The sequence below is a fragment of the Schistocerca serialis genome, chromosome 8 (genome assembly GCF_023864345.2).
Source record: "Schistocerca serialis cubense isolate TAMUIC-IGC-003099 chromosome 8, iqSchSeri2.2, whole genome shotgun sequence".
Lineage (NCBI taxonomy): Eukaryota > Metazoa > Arthropoda > Insecta > Orthoptera > Acrididae > Schistocerca > Schistocerca serialis.
Window position 1 is genome coordinate 257,492,836 of NC_064645.1, and position 23,759 is coordinate 257,516,594.

General features: G+C 43.0%; 1 protein-coding gene across 1 annotated transcript in view; it reads left to right on the forward strand.

The window, feature by feature from the left end:
* Nucleotides 1–23,759, forward strand: part of LOC126416338 (ATP-binding cassette subfamily G member 4) — a 220,934-nt gene that overhangs the window by 194,527 nt on the left and 2,648 nt on the right. The window contains exons 7-10 of the mRNA XM_050084009.1: nucleotides 4,333–4,448; nucleotides 9,649–9,817; nucleotides 12,299–12,399; nucleotides 14,751–14,906. Coding sequence (XP_049939966.1) covers nucleotides 4,333–4,448; nucleotides 9,649–9,817; nucleotides 12,299–12,399; nucleotides 14,751–14,906 — 542 coding nt within the window. The remainder of the gene's footprint in view (nucleotides 1–4,332; nucleotides 4,449–9,648; nucleotides 9,818–12,298; nucleotides 12,400–14,750; nucleotides 14,907–23,759) is intronic.

The window sequence follows — 23,759 nt, forward strand, 5'->3', positions numbered from 1 at the left end:
CCTACTCTTCATCACTACTATATTGTGATCTGAGTCTATATCTGCTCCTGGGTACGCCTTACAATCCAGTATCCGATTTCGGAATCTCTGTCTGACCATGATGTAATCTAATTGAAATGTTCCCGTATCTCCCGGCCTTTTCCAAGTGTACCTCCTCCTCTTGTGATTCTTGAACAGGGTATTCGCTATTACTAGCTGAAACTTGTTACAGAACTCAATTAGTCTTTCTCCTCTTTCATTCCTTGTCCCAAGCCCATATTCTCCTGTAACCTTTTCTTCTACTCCTTCCCCTACAACTGCATTCCAGTCGCCCATGACTATTAGATTTTTGTCCCCCTTTACATACTGCATTACCCTTTCAATATCCTCATACACTTTCTCTATCAATTCATCTTCTACTTGCGACGTCGGCATTTATACGTGAACTATCGTTGTCGGTGTTGGTCTGCGGTCGATTCTGATTAGAACAACCCGGTCACTGAACTGTTCACACTAACACACCCTCTGCCCTACCTTCCTGTTCATAACGAATCCTACACCTGTTATACCATTTTCTGCTGCTGTTGATTAGAGCTACTAATCAAGATTAGAGCTTACTTAGAGCTACTTAAACCTAACTAACCTAAGGACATCACACACATCCATGGCCGAGGCAGGACTCCAACCTGCGACCGTAGCAGTCGCGCTGTTCCAGACTGAAGCGCCTAGAACCGCTCGCCAACACCAGCTGGCTGATCTGTACCGAAAGCCTTCCGAAAGAGAAATATTACATTACCAACTTGACGGCTGCAGCCTACAACTCTTTGGATGTCATTGGTGTTACACGTCACAAGCAGACTGAAAGCTTTGATTTGCTACAAGTTCCTCGTCGTATAGTCCAATCTCGACTTAAGCTTCTCCATCGCGTTCGCAAGAAGACTGTACAAGAGAATTTGACTTAACCATTGCTTCCTGTCGATTATTTCAAATTTATTGCTCACTAACGACCCACCCCGGTGTCGCCCGGCTATCACTAAGTACCTAAAGCTGGATGACTAATTTGGAATAGAGGCAATAAATGTATACACACAAACCCTCATAGTGAACCAGTCCGTCTGTTAGGTAAAACCGTATCAAAATCCCTACAGTAGTTCCTGAAATTAGAGTTCACATATACAGAGAAAAACTTGCCGGGGCACTTTAAATTACATATCTTCTGATTTGTAAAATATATACTGTTATTTGATACAAATTCGATCTGTGTGGGTGTGTGACCAAAGCTTCAAATTGAAAGCTTGCCTTTTAAAGAAAATTCTGTGATGGATTGGTTATCTTTGCACATCTCACATAGCAACTCAGGAGTTCAAATTCCAGTTACGTTTTCCATATACGGAACACTTACTGTCCGTGAAACGAAGGTCTCTAGATTGGAACTCCAAACAGACTTCAGAGCTTGCACTTTTACTAAGTGAAAGCCAGAGAGTTCTCCTAGAGTTTAAAAAGTTAACTTGATATTAATGGATCCATTCGTCATTGCTTTGTAGAACATGCTTATATTTAAGAATGGAAAAAAAAATTGTGAAAGTTGCACTCTCCTGATATTTCTTATTAAGTCAGCATCTAATACCAAGGTCGTCAAAGACGATAGCATGCTTGTAAACAACTTGAGAGAACAGATTATGTAATAGGTACGAAAACACTTCTAAAATTGTACACTTCGCTACATTGGTCATCCAATTTTTAGCTGCATCCTGCCGTCTTTGACAATGTGACATCGCAAACCATTTTATTGGTATCCAAGATTTCGCAGGTTAAGTTTGCAGCATCTATTTCTTCCAAGTGATGCACCTGATTGATATCGTGTCTGTCCTCCAAAACGATAGTACGCAGGTAAGTATCTGAAGCTGATAGCAAACAGGTAAACAAATTTTTAAGTTTTCAGGCGCAGTAGCGCGTGATTTTAATAAGAAGTTATCGGTTTTGGCAGATATCGGCCGCTTGCAGATTATAGGACGTATGCAGCACTTCACTCCATAGTGTTTTTTTTTGAGTGACCTGAAGCCGGTGACGGTGAAACGAGTAATTTCTTATTGAAAGCGTTTGTGACTGACGTCTACAGCACAGCCTAAATTGCAGCCTTTCCTCTTTCTTTCTATTTTTAGGGTTCCATACCTCAATCGGATTTCTTATTGGATATCTTTCCTGGGTTAAACAATAGTCTGGAAGGCGATAGTATCTTATCAATGACCGATTTCGATTTCATGCAGAAGTCATCTTCAGTAAATGAGCACCATCTGGCTGCTGCTGGTGGCTCGTCGGATGCTCACGAGGCAACACAATTATTTTAACCCAGTTGTATCATCAGATCGCTGTAATTCCTATGGCCCATATTGTCCAAATTTATGAACTTTGTTGTCCGGTTGTCTGTCTGTACAATTGTTAAGACCTCTTTTTCTCAGGAACGTGTAAACGTAGCGAGTTGAAATCTATGTCACGTAGTAAGATCTACCGTCCTTTGGCGGTGTAAGAAATGTAAGCTTCTAAGTCAATTTAATCAAAAGATACCATTTGTATCACTTATTTTGACACTCATAAAACTCACTCATCAAAACCTATATGGTACTTCCCGCTGACCTATAATCATTAAATTTGGCAAAAAGGAAGATTTCACAGTAAAATTAAAATAAAAAATAGCACCCTATATGCGGTTTCCTTCACAGATGAACCAGTCTTTTATATAATTCTCCCAATACAGCGAAGTCAACCATTCGTCTTCACTAAGACTATTCTCACATACTAGTTCCACTTCATATCGCTTTTCCGCACTACGCCCAGATATCTCAACGACGAGAACTGATCTCTAGCCAATAAAATTGGTAGATTTCTTCAGTATTTACTATTTTGTGTGCGCTAATCCGCAGCCATATAATATTTCAGAAACAGCAAATGTTTCATTTGGTCTTTTACTGTATTTATTTATTTCATGCTCACTATTTGGGCGTACATCCCATTTTCATGTGACTACTCTCTATGAAAAGTCTCTGTGTATATTCTTTGCTGTTAAGAGGGCCAGCTTGGTGGTCTTGTGGTAAAGTGGAGTCGAACCCCGGTCGGACGATGATATATCTGAGTATGTCTTTAACCTAGCTTTCGCTTCTCAGTTATGCGAATTTTCACCAGAAACAACACATTATTCGGATCCCACGTTAAATTATGGGTCCCTTTCCTCGGTAGCACTACCGGGGTGGGTTATACTCACAAAAATTAGAAAATATCCTTCTGTGTGTTGTAAATGTTTTTAATTTGCTTAATTTCTTTACATGCTGCGACAGGGTATACCTTTCTTGTTGAGATTGTAAAATGAATGAGGTGCCAACTGCCTTCGTTCAGTTCATTTGAAAACCTCATTGGATGATATTTTAAAACACTTTTTGAGAAAACCTTAAAATCTTCTAAAAACCTTTGGTAGCTGCGTTATCTGTTAGCAATTCCTTTATTACAGTATCATACACAACCGGTTTCGCAATGATTTTATCGCACTCCCTGTTGTACAACCAATTTAACAATGATTCGCTAAACATACACTGTCTCCCAACGTTCGGATGGCGCTCGAATTGCCAGAACCGCCTAAATTGTATGGTTGTAAAATGAAACATCAAAAATGTTTCATTAACACTACGTCACCTGGGCTATTTGATGGCCTGGCCTTCCTACTTCAGGCATAGTCACGTTCCACCATATGCCTTTCGCGAGCATTTGTTGGTTCTTCATATCTGGTCCATACCCACGGCTCCCAGTGCACATGTGCATTGCCTGCACCTGCTACCCACTGCAATTTTTTATGTTTCATCCTGTAACCATCCAATTTAGGCGGCTCTGGTAATTCGAATGCCATCCAAAGGTTAGTAGACCGTGTATTTTTAACGAACCGTTGTTAAATTAGTTATATGTATACACCTGATGTTGCGATAAAATCATCGTGAAATCGGCTGTGTATGATCCAGCAATAAGGCAACTACTAACAGCTAATGCAGCTACCAAAACATTTTTAGAAGATTTTAATAGTTCTTTTAATTAAATATTGCTATTGTGTACGTGAGCTACGGATGCTCAAACCGTAAAATCATATGCCTTGCGCAACTAAACAGGCTTTTTATAGTTCATTGTCTGACTTTCAAGAAAGAAGTAAACACAATTTTCCGTTTTCTTCTGAATTATTTTCGGATAACATTCTGGTAATTAAACTCTACTCACCAGGCGTTTATCTTTATTTTTAAATATCTTTAAGTAAAAAGATAGAAAGCAAAACAGTGATACGCTGATTCTTAAAATGTTGTTCTTTTATTCCCACAGCGAGATCGAAATCTCTCGGCTTCCAGAAGGTCTCCCGAAATCTCCAGGAGACTTCGCAGTTGAATCAACTGAAGGTGCTGCTTCGACGAGGCTTCATCAAAGTGAAACGAGATCAGGTAAGTGTTCTAAGCTTCGGTAAAACGCCCAGTACTACAATTTTGATGTAGTGCTCTGGTTAGGTGTTCACTTCATAGCTCTTCAACACATTTTGCCCATTCACACTATTTACGTTTGTGATCGTAACATTTTCCCTAAGACTCATTGATGTAGGGAGACTTATAGCTCATTTGCAGCAAAAATTAATGCGAGGTGGTTGGATCCTCTAGCACATATCTGGATTGTTGTTTAACTGTATTATAACAAACAGCACTAAGTGACTGAAATAAACTTAACAGCTGAGAGTTACTTTAAACATTATTTTTTTATTACAGTCTTTACAGTGAAACCAATCGCAAGTGCCGTTTAGTCATGGTTTACCTTTACTCACGTAAGACCATTGTGAGAATACAAAACGTCACACCAGTAATGTTAGCCGGGACGTATGATATTATCGCTCTAAAGCGAGTGAAATTTCTGTAACAACAGTTTAAATATTATTGATTTAAGCTTTTTAACTTGCAACTCAGATATCTCCCTTCACTTACTGCAGTTTGGCAGAAACTACTACTCTTGGCACAACCAACTATTCGACGAACAGTTGAAATGTAGGATTTTCAGTAAAAATTTCCGAATTCTGAAATTACAAGTACGCATTTTACCTCCTTCTGTGTCCACCAACCGAGTGTCGCCTTCGTCCAAAGTCAACAGTATTTCCCGTTTCACCACACTCTTGCTCAAAGATCTTATATTTCCTCCTAGCACATAAAATGCACTCAAAATTTTTAAAGGAGTATCAACGTGGAAATCACGGTACCATTTCAGTACGTGGTGCTCTTCAACAATTGTCTTGTGTCACCCAATGAGAGGATAGTCTCTCTAACTACAGCCACAGAAACATATATTCCCTGAGATAATTTATTGTTAGTAACTTATAAAATTTCAGAAGGATTCATGTATGTCCGTGGCAGACCTGCGAGGGCTAGGTCAAAAGCTTTTGGCCAGGAAACGAAGTATTGCGTTTTCTGGGTCAATAGTGCACTCATTTTTTGAACTGGTCATATTTTGGGCCAATAATCTGTGTCCATTTTTCGATGGGTCGATTCTATCCCTGGGGTGCCATTCAGAAAGTTTTGCAAAATATAAATAATGTGGCTAGCAGTAGTTCATTATTGGACTCAAAACGTTTTGCAGCCACAAATTTCTTTATATTTTAAAATAGATGGTAATGAAATCATGCAAAATCTAGGAAAGAGATTGCGTGGTCCAAAATTCCTTTAGATCCCTGAATTGTTCCATTACTAAAGCATATTTGTGGTCAGATGCGCTGGCCCAACCTTTTTTTATTATTATTATTATTATTTACCTTCCAGTTAAAAGCGTTAGAAGCCCCGTAACTTTCCCACGTGCACGAAGAGGTGGATATTACTTGGCACCAAGTATGGAATTGAGGGTGGATGTTGACAAGCGTCTCATTTCATTGATCCAATGATTACTGTATTTTTTTAGCAGATTTTGGATTTCCTGTCACCACAGCTTTGGAACCCCATCAGCGGACAACTTGTATCATCCAGACTGTTTCTTTACAATGTCATGCAAAATTGTACGACATTTGTTATATCGTGAAGAGTCAGTTTTATACCTTTGACATTTTTTGCCCAACAAAGCCGTATTATTGAACAGAGTCCAGATTTGGACGGATTTTCTATCTGAGCTGCTACTATAGGCGAACGAGTTGCTATTTTAGCTCTAAGGTTTCCCACTGCGTAGGTCAGTGTGGTAATTTCTCTCTTCCCTCTGCTGCATGAAAACGAAAGTTACTTGCGGGTAGTCTTCGTATTGTACCCGACTCTTGTATATCCAGTACAATCGGCGTGATTGTATCGTTCAACGATAAAGTTCACTTCAGTCTAATTCTGACGTTAACTGTTTAATGACTAAATGTGTTCCGAGTGATTACTCATTTTGAGTAGTTCATAAACAACAAAAGCCTGCATTTTTAAAATTTTGTCAGGTGATTCCTCTAAAATAATAAATTTGTGATGCTGATCCTGAAAATTACTTTCATTTTGTTCTATCAAGTCGAGATTTTTCACAAAATAAGATCTCATATTAAAGCACAATTATTAAAATAAAATGTTATTGAAGATCATATTTTATAATTACTGTTTGATTTTTTTGCATATGTTAAATATACTATAAACTTCTATGCGAGGTTATGAGTACTCTTTTACATTTAATTTTCAGACTTCCTCCTCTCTTGATTTCCTCGCAGGACCTTCACCACTAATGTCCCTCTTTTACATTCAACAATAACCGGCCACCGCGGTTTAATTCAGTCTGCGGTGATAACTGTTTTACAGATCCTTAATGTCCTAATGGAAAAAAATCTGCTCGCCCTATAACGTCCCAGATTTCCAGATAATTAATATCTGAGTGTAGGAAGCACACTTTTACACTCACATTACAACAGAATATCTTGCGATCTTCTTACTCGATTTGAATCACGTTGTTGTAACTTGGATCGTTTTTATTCCGTAGAGGGTTTCCAGGAGGTGTTCCAAAGATCGTCAATGCATTTTGTTCTCTAAGATTAATTGTATTCTCTAATTAGTGAACACTCAACAATTTCTTAGTCTGAGGACCAAACAAAATCCAGCTTTCACGGTTTCCTGGCTGATGTAGAAAGGCACTTGTAGCGCATCCATCTTGTAAAACATCATCAACCTCAGTTAGATATGTGACGATGGAAGCAAAATCTTTTTTCTAGGCATTAAATGAGTCCAGTGGGGCTAAACCTTTACATTCCACTGCCGTACCTTTCCCCGGTTGCCCCACTCACATAAAAAGCAGGGCATTTCTTGAGTCATCGCTCTCCTTGTCTCCTCACTGGTTTGATGACGCCCGCCACAAACCCTCTTCTATGCAAAACTATTCATCTCACTGTCAGAGTAGCACTTGCAACCTCGATCCTGAGTTGTTTACTGTATGTATTCCAATCTTTATCTTCCTCTGCAGCTTTTATCCTCTACAGCTCCCTATAGTATCGTGGAAGTCATTCCCTAATTTTTAACAGATGTCGTACCATCCTGTCCCTTCTTCTTGCCAGTGTTTTCCATTTGTTCCTTTCTTCGACGATTCTGCTAAGAACGTCTTCATTCCTTATCTTATTAGTCCACCTAATTTTCAACATTCGTTCGCAATACTGTATCTCAAATGCTTAGATTTTCTTCTGTTGGGTTTTCCCGCAGTTCACATGTCAATACCACAGAATGCTGAGCTCCAAACGTGAGGCTATGTTTGTTGCTAGTAGTCTTTTGGCCAGGAATGCCTTTTTTGCCAGTGATAGTCTCCTTTTTAAGTCCTCCATGGTCCTTGCGCCATGGCTTATTTTGCTGCCTACGTAGCACAATTCGTTAACTTCATCTACTTCCCGGGCCGGCTGGGGTGGCCGAGCGGTTCTAGGCGCTTCAGTCTGGAACCGCGCGACCGCTACGGTAGTAGGTTCGAATCCTGCCTCGGGCATGGATGTGTGTGATGCCCCTAGCTTAGTTAGGTTTAAGTAGTTCTAAGTTCTAGGGGACTGATGACCTCAGAAGTTAAGTCCCATGGTGCTCAGAACCTTGTGAACCATTTGAACCATCTACTTCCTGGTCAGCAATTGTGATGTTAAGTTTTTCGCTGTTCTCATTAATTCTGCTACTTCTCTATATTTTTGTCTTTCTTAGATTTATTCTCAGATTATATTTTGTACGCATTAGGCTCTTCATTTCCATTCAGTATATCCTGTAATTCTTCTTCACGTTGACTGAGGATAGCTATGTCATCAGCTGACATAAGCATTGGTATCCTTTCACCTTAAATCTTCCTTTTATTTCCGTTCAAATGGTTCAAATGGCTCTGAGCACTATGGGACTTAACATCTGTGGTCATCAGTCCCCTAGAGCTTAGAACTACTTAAACTTAACTAACCTAAGGACATCACACACATCCATGCCCAAGGCAGGATTCGAACCTGCGACCGTAGCGGTCACGCTGTTCCAGACTGAAGCGCCTAAAACCGCACGGCCACACCGACCGGCTTTTATTTCCGTCATTGCTTAGTCTATGTGTAGACTGAACACTAAAGGGAAAGATTACATCCCTGTCTTCCATCCTCTTTAACCCGTGAGCTTCGTTCTTGGCCTTTCACTCTTACTGTCTCGTCTTGGCTCCTGTATATGTTGCATATAACGTGTGTTTCCCTACCGCATGAGCCTATTTTTCTGATAATTCGGACACCTTGCACCATTGTACATTGCTGAACGTTTTCTCCAGGTCAGCAAACGGTATTCTGGTGTAATTATTTTTCTGTAGTCTTGCTTCCATTATCAAACGCGACGTCAGAACTGCCTCTCCGGTTCCTTCACTTTTCCTAAACCCAAACTCATCGATATCTAACAGATCCCCAGTTTTCTCTTTCATTCTTCTATATATCACTCTTTTCTGCAGCTTGGATTTATGAGCTGTTAAGCTGATTGTGCGATAATACTCGCACTTGGCGACTCTTGCAGGCTTCAGAACTGTGAGGATGATGTTTTTCCGAAAGTCAGATAGCATACCGGATACTCATACATTCAGCACGCAAAGGTGGATAGTCGTTTTGTTGCAACTGCCACTGCCACTGCCACTGATTTTAGAAATCCTGATGAAAAGCTGCCTGTCACTTCTGCCTTATTTGATCTTAAGTCTTCAAAAACTCTTTTCAATTATTTGCGGGCTATTAAAAGTTACTGATAAATCGATAACGGTCTAGCTCTTAAAGAATCTACGCAAGCATTTAAATGAATGAGACATTACTGTTCAAGTGCAATATGTTCGCCGATGCTCCCTGCCAGTAACTGGCTGATATAAACATTACTGCGTCGTTGAGGTCGCTTTGTAGGGGGAAAACAACTCTCGAATCTCCACCTCCTTAGCTGAATGGTCAGCAAGTCTTACTGCAACGCAGTAGGCCCGGGTTCGATTCCCGGGCGGGTTAGAGACGTTCTCCGGTCGGGGCTGGGTGTTGTGTTGCCTCCATCATTATTTCATCATCGACACGCAAGTCGCCCAATGTGGCGTCAACCGAACAGACCTACAACTTCTTCAGGTGGGGACTCCCGGCCATCAATGCCATCCGATCATTTCGTTCAGCTCTGGCAATGCTGGGTCTGTAGCAGTGCTGGTTGTTCGTTTCAGACGCTGACGCACATGCGGCTGCTGGTGAACATCCTGACCGGCATCATGCTGGGCGTGCTCTTCATCGAGGCCGGCGACGACGGCGCGCGCGTCCTGGACAACTACAACCTGCTGTTCGGCATCCTCATGCACCACATGATGACCACCATGATGCTCACCATCCTCACCTGTGAGTAACGCCTTCTGTACTCAAGTATTTAAACTACTTATAGGATTGTAGCAAAGTGACATCTTCGATAAACGCCGACATTTCGACATGTGGCACACACCGTCACTTTCAAGGCACTAATGAAATAAGAGGGCACTGGCCAGGGAATCTGAAAACGTCGGCATGCGGGCTACCCACAATACGACATACTCAGAAAGACAACAGAAACGCCGGCCGGTGTGGCCAAGCGGTTCTAGGCGCTACAGTCTGGCACCGCGCGACCGCTACGGTCGCAGGTTCGAATCCTGCCTCGGGCATGGGAGTGTGTGATGTCCTTAGGTTAGTTAGGTTTGAGTAGTTCTAAGTCTAGGGGACTGTTGACCTCAGGTGTTAAGTCCCATAGTGCTCAGAGCCATTTGAACAACAGAAACACCGTAAATGACTAGTGCCACCACACAATCAAAAATGACCGATGTTGGATGTTATCCATAAAGAAAATTAACGACCAACGGGGGAGCTAGTGGCACTAGCTCTCTCCGCCTCGTGTTTGCCCAGGGAGTGAGCAGGATTGCAGCAGAAGTTAAGCGAAACACTCCACCTATATTTATAGTGTCACTTGCTAATCTGATCTCAACTGCTTCCTTAACATCCCTTGGAAATGAGGAGGAACGAAATAACACACACTGAGGCGACAAAAAGTAATGAGATACCACCTAATATCGTGTCACACAGACATTTTCCCAGTGGAGTGCAGCAACTCGACTTGGCATGAACCCAACAAGTCGTTGGAAGTCCCCTGCGAAATATTAAGCCATTCTGCCTATATAGGTGTCCACATTTCCGAAAGTGTTGCTGGTGCAGAATTTTGTGCACGAACTAACGTCTTGATATCGGGCGATATGGGTGCCAAATCTTTCACTCAAATCGTCCAGGATGGTCTTCAAATCAATCGCGAACAATTGTGGCCCAGTGGCTTTGCGTTCGTCGTTTGAGAACATGAAATCCATGAATGGCCGCAAAAGGTCTTTCGTCGTATGTCCCACATTGATTTCTTGGGTTATTTCACGCAATGTTGTTTTGCTGTTAGCACTGACAACTTTACGAAAACGGCGCTGCTCTCAATCACCAAATGAAAGCCGTCGGCCACTTCGTAGTCTATGGTGAGAGGCAACACCTGAAATTTGGTATTCCCGGCACATTCTTGACACTATTTATCTTGGAATATTGAATTCCCCAACGATTTCCGAAATTGAATGTACCGTACACCTAGAACCTAGTACCATTCCGCGTTCAAAGTCTGTTAATTCCCGTCTTGCGCCCATTATCTCTTCGGAAGCCTTTTAACGTGAGTCACTCGAGTACAAATGACAACTCTGCGAATGCACTGCCCTTTTATATCTCGTGTATGCGATACTACCGCCATCTGTATACGTGCATATCGCTATTCCATGACTTTTCACCCCACTCTAAATGAAATGACAATTAAATCAATACCATTAGCTGCTGACAGGCGTTGATATACAACGAGGACATTTTTGGAACACAACTTAGGACCAGCTTAGAGACAGAAGTGATGACACTTTCTGCAGGACCTGACCATTATTTTGCAGGACAAGCCTCATGCAAGTACAGTGCAAGCTGTTACTGACTTGTGTGACAGATGGGGCTGCTAAGTGCTATACCACCTTAAGCTCTCGTGAGTTCAACTCGATTCCTAAACTGAAGGAAACACTTCACGCCATTCGCTTCAGAACTGCTACAAATTCGTCGGGCAATAGACCGCGCCGCTCGAACTGTCAACACAATTGGCACTGCTAAGAATATCCTATGACTTCCACATCGCTGGCAATGGGTTATACACAATGCTGGTGATTACTTTGAAGGTCAGTAAAACTTTGAAACTCGTGTCCATTTTGTACGATTTGTAAATAAATAGTTGCCACTATTAAAGTTCCAACCCTCGTATACGTGTAAAATATCTTAGATATCTGTGACGCATGCGAACGCGGGAAAATGCTCCTCCTAATCCCTGGATCGATATCAGCCAAGCTTGATACACATATTAGGCGGACAGAGGAAGAAAAGAGGAGGTGTTGGACAGAGAGGAGGAGATGACTTAATAGAAGATTGGAATATGAAAACGTGGGCAACGTTCGGGTACCCAGCTAGTTAATGAAAAATCTCTTTTGATGGTGGAACACGTGAATTAATTCAGGATTTTCAAACTGCCAGACATTGTTATTGTGGCTGGGGTATAGGAACCATCAGTAACGTTTGTGTCACGTAACAAAAGTCTTCCTTTTCTTTTCCTCTAATAACCCTACAACCTGTATACTTCCATAATGAGCAATTCTTTATATAGACACTATTAAAATAAGTCTGAAGAGAGTGTATACCTACATAGTAGTAGCGAAGAAATGCCTTTCGATCGTATCGTATCTACTACATTTGTAAACATGACGACACCCTAAGCTGTATCTAACTTTGATGTTTCTCTTTCAGTTCCAATGGAAATGAATATTCTGAAGAAAGAACATTTTAATCGGTGGTACTCACTCAAGTCGTATTACGTGTCCACAACCATCGTCGATATTCCTGTCGCAGTAAGTACATAAGCAGTGAAAGCAATGATTGTTAATACCCTTGTCAAAGCGCTATTCATTCCATTACTGTTCATCCAGGGGTATTTTTGGATAAAATTCGTACATTGTGTTCCCCTCGCGCTGATTATTTACATGTCTTGTGAGATTTCTACCATACTTTTCGAAAATAAAATCTGTTGTGAATGATTTGTCCTGCATCGGTTAGTATAAATAGTTGTCAGCACTGTTACAGCAGCTGTATTTACATCATAATCCGTAAAATTAAGTTGACTGATAATACACTAACGTCTCTAACATTAAGCACAACTTTCATTTGCTGTAGGGGATCTCACATCCCTGTCTTAATCATTACAGTCTATTTTTTGAGTGATAAAACCATTTCAAATATCCACTTAGGATGTACACGTGTTTATACAATATGACCTCTATTTCGTCATGTATTTCACGTGTTTATACAATATGACCTCTATTTCGTCATGTATTTTACTTGTAGCCTGTGAAGAGCATATTAGTTAAATGACTTATCGCAAAATCTGTTCCTGTAAGCAGTACGTGATGATGGGTAAGACTATATACGCGGATTTTCGTTGTGTGTGTGTGTGTGTATGTGTGTGTGTGTGTTTGTGTGTATGTTCATTCACACGTAGGTCTTAATAGTTTTTAATGTGATGCACGTATCACTGACGCAGTTGTAAGTAATACAAAAGTGACTGGTATTGCTATAACAGGCACTGGAAAATGGCCACAGGCAGAAACTGGGCAATAACTTAATGCAATACATGATGAGATAAAGTACATCTTTTATAAAGAATATGATAGTCCATTGTGGACATTTAAAATGTTTATTATTCACAAATTATATATATTCTGTGGACACATATGAAGTGACATTACAGACTAGATTTTCGATAAGTTGGAGGGTCCTTCAGTTATCCTTGACCCCCTTGCTTTTGTCTTGCGTCTGCCTACCGTGTCCTCTCCAACGACTATTGTTTCCATCTTTACTTATCTTACCTGCTTCTTCCCGGAATTACTCGAAGTATCCTTACATAAGCAGTCTAGTAGCTTCTGCGTCAGTGAATTTCCACTTTATCTTTTCATCTTAATTTGCCGTGTAGCACGTCTTGTTGCGGTTTTCTTTTCCTTTAGTGTTTTTAGCGTATGTTTTGGGGCTGTTCCGGGTGCAAGTCGGTATATGGGTCCTAATCCTTCGTACAAGCATGATGTAGCCTAGTTGACAGCTCCTCGTGTCTCTTGGGCTTCTCTTGTTATGTTGTAAACTGTTAACATCTATAGCTAAGTACATATATCAAAAAAAGTTTTGCATCACCTCGGTTCCGGGAGTTCCGGAACCTGTACAGAAAATTGAAATAGAGATCAACATAAACATCATTTCTGCCCTTTTTATTGCTCATGAAAGCCACACATTGGTTGTTGTACCACGATACAGCGAGACCTTCAGAGGTGGTGGTCCAGATTGCTGTACACAACGGTACCTCTAATACCCAGTAGCACGTCCTCTTGCATTGATGCATCCCTGTATTCATCGTGGCATGCTATCCACAAGTTCATCAACGCACTGTTGGTCCAGATTGTCCCACTCCTCAACGGCGATTCGGCGTAGATCCTCAGAGTGGTTGATGGGTCACGTCGCCCATAAACAGCCAGTTTCAATCCATCCCAGGCATTTTCGATAGGGTTCATGTCTGGAGAACATGCTGACCACTCTAGTCGAGCGATATCGCTATCTTGGAGGAAGTCATTCACAAGATGTGCACGACGGGGGAGCGAATTCGTCCATGAAGACGAATGTCTCGCCAATATACCGCCGATATAGTTGCACTATCGATCAGAGAATGGCATTCACGTATCGTATAGCTGTTACGGCTCGACTGTTCCTGACTGTCGATAGCTGAGGTCTTTCGGGTCGAGTTTTAGCTGTGGATGTTCCTTCGCGTTTCAGCTTCACAATCACATCATCAACAGTCGATTTAGGCAGCTTTAGAAGGGATGAAATGTCCCTGATGGATTTGCCACTCACGTGACATCCAATGACTCGGCCAAGTGATCTATCTACCGTTACTGCTACTCCAGTACGCCCACCTACTTTTCTACTGGTGAGTCTGCATTTCGTGACATCTAGGGCTCGATTCCGCATTACGTATGAGTATCAGCATACTTTTGATGATAGAGTATATTTATATGCATGTTCCTCTTAGTTTGATAAATATGAGTACAGAACTATCGTTTGAATTCCTGTTCCACAGACACGAAACATTTAATTTACGGATTGCTTTGATAGATATAAGAAGTAATAGAATGTCTGAATCCTGACTGGAGTCTTTCCACAGGTGCTGTGCTGTGCCATCTTCTCGGTGCTGGTATACCTCATGAGCGCGCAGCCGCTAGTGTGGGAGCGATTCGGAATGTTCTTCGCCATCAGCATGCTCGTCGTCTTCGTCGCACAAAGCTTTGGTCTCATGATCGGCGCCGTCTTCAGCGTCGTGGTGAGTGTCAGCAGCCGGATGTCAGTGAGATACGTGACTAGTATGTGGCTGGATACATCACGCAAATGAAAAAGATCTGAAGAAACAGAGATTACTGCGCCAAAGGCGTATAACAAAAAAGGAAGGTCTACAGGTAGAGAGAGATGCCGAATGAACAACATTTGGATGTTTAGAGAGGAATGCGTGCAAACGTCAACGGCTATCTTAGCAGAATGTTATCGAATGATCTCTCATAAACTCCAGAAAAATTCTGGTCATAGTACACTTAATACGCTGTCCAGCAACTTTAATGTGACCATCTGTCAAAATCCTCAATAACCATCTTCTGCAGAGCGAGAATTGCAGGTAGGGAGCCAATTCTGGAAGATATCAACAGGGATGTGGAGCCATGTCGACTCCAGTGCTATGACTAGCCGGGCTAGGTTTCACGTCTGAGGCCCCATAGCACGAAGAGCCTGACTGGGGGGTGGTCCCACAGATTCTTGATTGGGTTTACATATGGGGAGCCTGGTAGCCAGGGTAGTACGGTCAACGTATTCTGGTGCTCTTCGAGCAATGCACATACACTGCGAGCTGCTGATAGATCCGATCGTGCTGAGGAGAAAGAAACTGCATGTAGGGGTGCACATGACTTCCATAGATAATGCATACTGGTGTCGGCCCATTGTGGCTTCCAGAATGACGAGATCACATACGGAATGCCCTCTAGGAAGGAGCCTTCCGACGACTGTTGTAGGGTGTTTGCTTTTAGACTTTTCAAGCCCTATAGATCAACTACCATCTGTCTGATGGAGCGTAATACGTGATTCACCTGAAAAGGCCACCCTTCCCCATTCAGTCGATGTTGAGTTGCGGTACTGGCGAACAAATTCCAGCCGTCATTGCCGATGAACAGTAGTCAGCATCGGTGCATCAACCAGACGCCTGCTGTGAAGGCCCACAAGCAGTAAAGTTCGCTAAGCCCTTTCGATCGACAGATAAATCGTTCCGTTTCCGCATTACGACACCGAACGCATTGTTTCCAGCTTCCCCCGGCACGCTTCGTATAACCTCCACTGCTAGCGCTGCCACCTGTCGTCTGTGAGTGCTTACTGCACGACGACGCCGAACATAGGGACCGATTACGTTAATGTGATTGGACCTTGTATAAAGGCTGTTAATGGCACCCAAGTTAGTGTCCAGACATTCATGGATGGAAGAGGAACTGGAACTGAGTATAGCCAAGCACTAGCAGAAATGCTTATCTCTGTTCTCAAATGTCCCTTTACAAAGGAAAATCCATGGGTATTGCCTCAATTTAATTGTCACGCTACTTCAATTATGTATCAGGGTTAGTGACGTTGAGAAACGGCTCAAATCCTTAAAACTGAACAATGCTCCAGGGCCTTGTCGAATCCCAGTTTGATTCTACATCGGATCGAATATTCCTGCAATGCGTCGAACAAAAAACTTTGCCAACTGATTGGAAAACAGCGAAGGTTACACCCACCTACAAGGTCTGTAGAAGGAATCCACAACACTACCATCTTTCACATCTGTAGTTGTTGAGTGTTAAAACATATTCTGGGTTCAAATGTAATGAGGTATCAGTTTTATCTTCATCATGCCAGCCAGTATGTATTTCCGAAAACACCGAACTGGTGGAACTCAACCGACTACTGTTACGTGGCATCCTGAAAGCTACGGACCAAGACAGTCAGATTGATGCAGTATTTCTTGACTTCCAAAAAAAAGCGTATTTATGCTTATCATCGAAAGTTCGATCGTAAAGGATATCAAGCGAAATTTGTGACTAGATTAAGGATTTCTTGGTAGGAAGGACACAGCGTATTATCTTGGATCGAGAGTCATCTACCTATGTAGATGTAAACTTCAGGTGCTCCCCAGGGACGTGTGTTGGGGCCCTTGCTGTTCATAGATCAAAATCTTTCCGTTCGAAGGTCATACAGTTCCGAATCGGTATGCCAATAAGGAAAAATCACAGTGAGGATTCAGGCAGTATCCATTGACGCAACAGGTTGAAGATAAGCGTTTGGTAAAACACCGTTTCCTGTTGCCTGCTACACATCTTCCTCTGACTGAAATCTTCGACCCTAAGCGGTCAGTGGGCACCGAAGCGGTGATAATCACATGCGGAGGGATCAGGGCTTATAGGATGGGTGCTCGAGTGTTCCCACTGGAGTTGGTGCAATTTCTGCGTTACGATATCTGCGATGCACGGACGTGTTTTGTTATCGTGAAGCTGCAGCATCCAGAACTTGAAGCACCATTCCACAATTGTGGTTTTCGACAGACATGCTGCTACACACTCATTCTTCATTCTCCGATGGATATCTACGGGTTGGTCCTGTTTGGAGGCATTTGGCAATAATGTCGTCCTAGTTCACATTTCCGTGCCGTAGTTCAGGTTCCCGTCTTTACAACATGAACGTCGGAAATGTAAGAATGATACATTAATCCTTTACCTATATGTCGAAGATGATATACCTTCATCGGTGGTGGTAGTGATGGTGGTATGTATAGCAACCCAACAGCGACGTCATCAGCGCCCGCAATCAGCTTAAAGAATACAAGTGTTTTTACGGATTGTGAAAAGCATGCTACAAAATGTAAATTAAAAAATATAACTCACAGCCATCCTAGCACTCTCTCAATCACACTGCAACACAAAACAGCAAAATACGTATGCCTCAAGGCAGTGCGTGAGTAAAATACACAGAATATAGCCGCACAACGTGTAAAATAGCGGAGAAAGGAAATGAGCCTATTTGATCAATTGGAAAGCAAAATATGCAATAACCACACTAGAAACGTATTAAAACCTTCTATCTAAGACACTACTGACAAAATCATACATCACAAAGAATCTTAAAAGACCTAAAATAGAGGGCGGGTCAACTAGTAAATGGGTTGCAGCCCTCGCGGCTTGGAATAAAATGCATCCACGTAAAATGTAGCATGTAGAAACCTGTACACCACAAGTACTGCATACCGGTGGATCTTCCAGCCGAAGGAGGAATTCATGGGTCAGAGGACAGTGCTCCCGGGGCAGAGGCCGGAAGGAGGAACGCCACGGCCGTACCATTGCTTTCACGGGCCTCAGTTTCTGTTCTCCAACCTGTCCTCTCACGGACGCAGAATGTTTTGTTTCAGTAGCGAGGTAACTGCATGGGCAGGGGCAGTACATTCAGAAATCATACACTGGTGTCCAAATTAAAGCAACAAACGGAAATTTTGCAAGGGTGTATTCATTTTCCCACAAAAAAGTATAAACAGGTGATAGTAAGCAACAACAACGTAAACAACTGAAATTTGCATAATGGTAGACGACAATGTTCTTCGTTTTTTCCAGCTTAACGGATTTGCACAAACATTCCGACAGCTGGTTAAAGTATGACCATTTCTGGCCTGACAGTGACGGAGCATGCTGTGAATGATATCATCAATCTCGTGTTCATACAATAGCGCCCATTCTTCCTGGAGAGCTACTCGCAAATCTTGGAGAGTGGTTGGTGGATGCTGAAGTGATGCAACCTGTCTTCCTAGTGCACACCAGACAAGCTCTACGGGATTCTAATCGGTAGACGGAGCAGGCCACTCCATGAGTGCAATATCTTCCGTTTCAAAAATGGCTCTAAGCACTATGGGACTTAACATCTGAGGTCATCAGTCCCCTAGACTTAGAACGACTTAAACCCAACTAACCTAAGGACATCACGCACATCCATGCCCGAGGCAGGATTCGAACCTGCGACCGGAGCAGCAGCGCTGTTCCGGACTGAAGTCTTCCAAGTAAACATCAACAGCTCTTGCTCTATGAAGTCGATCATTGTCGTCCAAGTCTAGACCCGCACCACCTCGCAACAACCACACATGAGGTCCTAAGATCTCTTCACGGTACCTGACAGCAGTTAAACCTTTCCGATTCACCCATACAATTTCATGAATAGGTGTTCACGTGGTCAACATAATTCCTGTCCACAGTATTAGGGATCCTCGTCGATATCGGTCTCTTTCCATAATGTTTGGCTTCCTCCAGACGCGAATGCGTCGAGTCTCACTCTCCAGGCCAAATCAGGACTCATCTCTGAAAAGAATTTTGGCTTTATGTTCGACCGCCGATATGGCATGTTGACGAGTCCACTCTAGACTTTCCCTTCTGCGAAGACGCATCAGTGGTACACATACAGCAAGTCCCTAACAATAAAGGGCATTCTGCCGAAGCATTCTGGACAACATTTATCTCGATACAACAAATCCAGTGGCTGGTGCGAGGTCAGATGCCAGTTGGCGTCCAGTACTAATGAGGTATTCTCGTTCCCTTACATCCAAATAGCGGTCCTCTCTTTCTGATATCACATGTGGTCGGCCTCGCCCTGGTCTTTGGGATACTGTTTCGGTCTCTCTAAATTCTTGCCACATCAAAGAAACAACAGAACGTTCACATTAAGCCATCAGGCCTCATCGGTTTGCGACTGTCCTGCTTCCATTCTTTTTGGGCCAACCAAGCATAAGGTCTGGTGGGCGCCTTCTTTGTGCCATGCTGTACCGTCGATGGCTGTATACACAGCGATTGAGGATGTGGGACTACCCGGCAAACACTACCCTGTTTGATGGGGGCCCTGACGTCATCGTTGACGTTTTTGTCCATTAATCGGGATGCCATTTTCCGTGCATGTAACGATTGTACGGACATCTGTTGACAACTTGTATGATTCTACGGTGAATTAGAGACAAGACGGGGAAATAGTGGTTCGTCACTTTAATTTTGGACACCAGTATAGCTACTTCAATTCCCTGAGTGACCTCGTGCCGCGGTCCCAGAGTACAATGACACTTCTTTTCCCTGCCGCTGTAAGTGGGTCTAGCGGTTCTAGGCGCGCAGTCGGGAACCGCGCGACTGCTACGGTCGCAGGTTCGAATCCTGCCTCGGGCATGGATGTGTGTGATGTCCTTAGGTTAGTTAGGTTTAAGTAGTTCTAAGTTCTAGGGGACTGACGACCACAGTAGTTAAGTCCCATAGTGCTCAGAGCCATTTGAACCATTTGAGCTGTAAGTGGAAAAGGGTGTTGTAAATCAGATGAAGATACTTTTGAACTGGATACTGGTGATCGATAGCCTGAAGAAAGTTAGGGAGTCGGTGCAGATGAGGAATTTGGTGGCAGGAAGCCACTGCATTCTCCAGTGGCCTCAAGATCGCAAATAATTCAGCTTCATACACTCATACACTGTGAATTAAAAGCGAAGAGTGATGACACAGTCAGGAAATAACACAGCACAGCCTATGGAATTATCCAACTTCAGACCCATCAGTGTAAACGATCGAACAGTCATAGTGATCGGCTTAAATTCAGTAACACATCGATTTAAAATCCTTCTTCCACGCTGATCTAATATAATCCTGGGTCTGCGTATTAACCAGGGAAGCGAACGACTGCAACCTCGATGAAGCACAGAAATGTCATCTGCACCAAGAGCCACTAAGTCCTGCCGCAAGCGAATCATGAATGGTCCCGTTGCTCGTGTCCTATTTCTAAATAGTCGGTCCAGTGGAGAGCGAGCAACGGTATGGAATGCCAGTGGCTGTGGAGAGGAGAGTAGGCTGCACATACGGTGCATCATGATGATCCATCCACGGATGACAGGTCGTGGCTCACCGCCCTCAGCTCAGCGGAGTCATGCTACGTTGCTTGTATGCTGCAACAACACCCTCAAAGGGAAACTTTTTGATCGCACCTTATACACTGAAGGAAACAAAATCGCAAACCCCAAGGAGTTCTGCGACATAAACGAGAGTTGATAGACGTGCTTCTACATCTGAAAAAAGACGACTAATCAAATTTCGCTCCAGCTTCATAAGAGTGGCAATAGTAATGCCACTATGAGAATGCAAATCAGGTTTGCATTAAATACAAGCTGTAACGATCATGAGCGTTAGTTACCTTTGAGATTGGACGTGGTGAATTTATGTTAGACAATAATACCTTTAAGGCGACAAAGACGCCATTATCAACACTTCGCTGAGTTTGAACGATGTCGTGTAATAGGGCTATGAGGAGCTGGTTGTTCGTTCCGCGATATTGTAGAAAGACTTGACAGGAATGTAACAACTGTACACGATAGCTGGCAGCGGTGGTCACGAAAATATGCAGTCGCAAGAAGACCGGGCTGTGGGTGGCCAAGTGGTTCTACCGAGAGGGAAGACATGGTGTTCGGCGCTCGGCTCTGTCACATCGTACTGCATCTGCAGCAACTGTATGAGCAGCAGCTGGCGTCACAGTGAGACAACGAACTGCTGCAAATAGTTTACTTCAAGGACAGCATCTGTCGCATCGTACTACATCTGCAGCAACTATATGAGCAGCAGCTGGCGTCACAGTGACACAACGAACTGCTGCATATAGTTTACTTCAAGGAGAGCTCCGAGCTAGATGCCCTGTGCATTTCACTGATCCCAAACCACCGCCATTTTTGACTTCAGTAGTGTCCAGCGAGAGCTTCGAGGGCAGTTGTGTTTTCTGATGAAAGCTGGTTCTGCCTCGGTGCCATTGATAGTCGTTTATTGGTTAGGATGATGCCAGATGAGATCCCGCACGCAACCCATCTGAGTGCTAGACAAACTGGATCTGCACCTGGTGTTAAGGTTTGCCATGCGATTTCGGTTGACAGCAGGAGCACTGTCATTGTTATCACACGCACCCTGACTGAAAAACTGTACTTCAGTCTGGAAATTCGACTTGTACTGCCTTTCATGAACAGCCTTCCAGAAGGTGTTTTCCAATATGATAACGTTTGTCTACATACCGCTGTTGTAACCCAACATGTTCTACAGCTTGTCGACATGTTACCCTGATCTTCAACTAAATACCTAGGTATTACAATTACGAACAGCTTAAATTAGGAGGAATACACAGAAAATTTTGTGGGGAAGGTTAACCAAAGGCTGCGTTTTATTGGCAGGACACTTAGAAAATGTAGTAGACCTACTAAGGAGACTGCCTGCACTACGCTTTTAGAATACTGCTGCACGGTGTGGGATCCTTACCAGGTGGGACTGACGGAGTACATCGAAAAAATTCAAAGAATGGCAGCACGTTTTGTATTATCTCGAACTATGGGAGAGAGTGTCACAGAAATGATACAGGATTTGGGCTGGAAATCATTAAAAGAAAGGCATTTTTCGTTGCGACGGAATCTTCTCACGTAATTCCAATCACCAACTTTCTCCTCCGAATGCGAAAATATTTTGTTGACACCGATATACATAGGGCGGAACGATCACCACGATAAAATAAGGGAACTCAGAGTTCGTACGGAAAGATGTAGGTGTTCATTCTTTTCGCGCGCTATACGAGATGAGAATAATAGACAACTGTGAAGATGGTTCGACATAAATGTGATTTACAGAGTATCCATGTAGATGTAGATGTAGATATATATCTCGATCACCGCATCTGTCTCCAATCGATCTCTCATCAGATGACAACTCCAGCACCTTCCACGAACAGCATTAATAATGGCCGACCATGCAATAGACATGGAACTCTGTCCCACAAACTGACATCCGATATCTGTACAACACAATACATGCACGTTTACATGCTTGTATTCAACATCCTGGTGGTTACAACGGTTATTAATGTACCAGCATCTCAAATTTGCAATGAGTTATCTCGCACTTACATTAACCTGCAATCTTTCAATGTTAGTCACTTAAATATGTTACCTAGGTAAAAGCAATCTCAAAATTTCGTTACTCTACATTAATCAATTTTTGGTATTGCGATATTTTTCATCAGTGTATATTAATGACCTTGTAGACGATATTAATACACTACTGCCCATTAAAATTGCTACAACAAGAGGAAATCAGATGATAAACGGGTATTCATTGGACAAATATATTATACTAGAGCTGACATGTGATTACATTTTCACGCAATTTGGGTGCATAGATCCTGAGAGATCAGAACCCAGAACAACCACCTCTGGACGTAATAACGGCTTTGATAAGCCTGGGCATTGACTCAAACAGAGCTTGGATAGCATGTACAGGTACAGCTGTCCATGCAGCTTCAACACGATACCACAGTTCATCAAGATTAGTGACTGGCGTATTGTGACGAGCCAGTTGCTCGGCCACCATTGACCAGACGTTTTCAATTGGTGAGAGATCTGGAGAATGTGCTGGCCACGGCAGCAATCGAACATGTTCTGTATCCAGAGATGCCCGTACAGGACCTGCAACATGCGGTCGTGCATTATCCTACTGAAATGTAGGGTTTCGCAAGGATCGAATGAAGGGTAGAGCAACGGATCGTATAACACATCTGAAATGTAACGCCCACTGTTCAAAGTGCCGTCAATCCGAACAAAAGGTGACCGAGACGTGTAACCAATGGCACCCCATACCATCAAGCCGGCTGATACGCCAGTATGGCGATGACGAATACACGCTTCTAATGTGCGTTCACCGCGATGTCGCCGAACACGCATGCGACCATCATGATGGTGTAAACAGAATCTGAATTCATCTGAAAAAAATTACGTTTTGCCATTCGTGCACCCAGGTTCGTCGTTGAGTACACCATCGTAGGCGCTCCTGTCTGTGATGCAGCGTCGAGGGTAACCGCAGCCATGGTCTCCGAGCTGACAGTCCATGCTGCTGCAAACGTCGTCGAACTGTTCGCGCAGATGGTTGTTGTCTGCAAACGTCCCCATCTGTTGACTCAGGGATCGAGACGTGGCTGCACGATCCGTTACAGCCATGCGGATAAGATGCCTGTCATCTCGACTGCTAGTGATACGAGGCCGTTGGGATCCAGCACGGCGTTCCGTATTACCCTCCTGCAC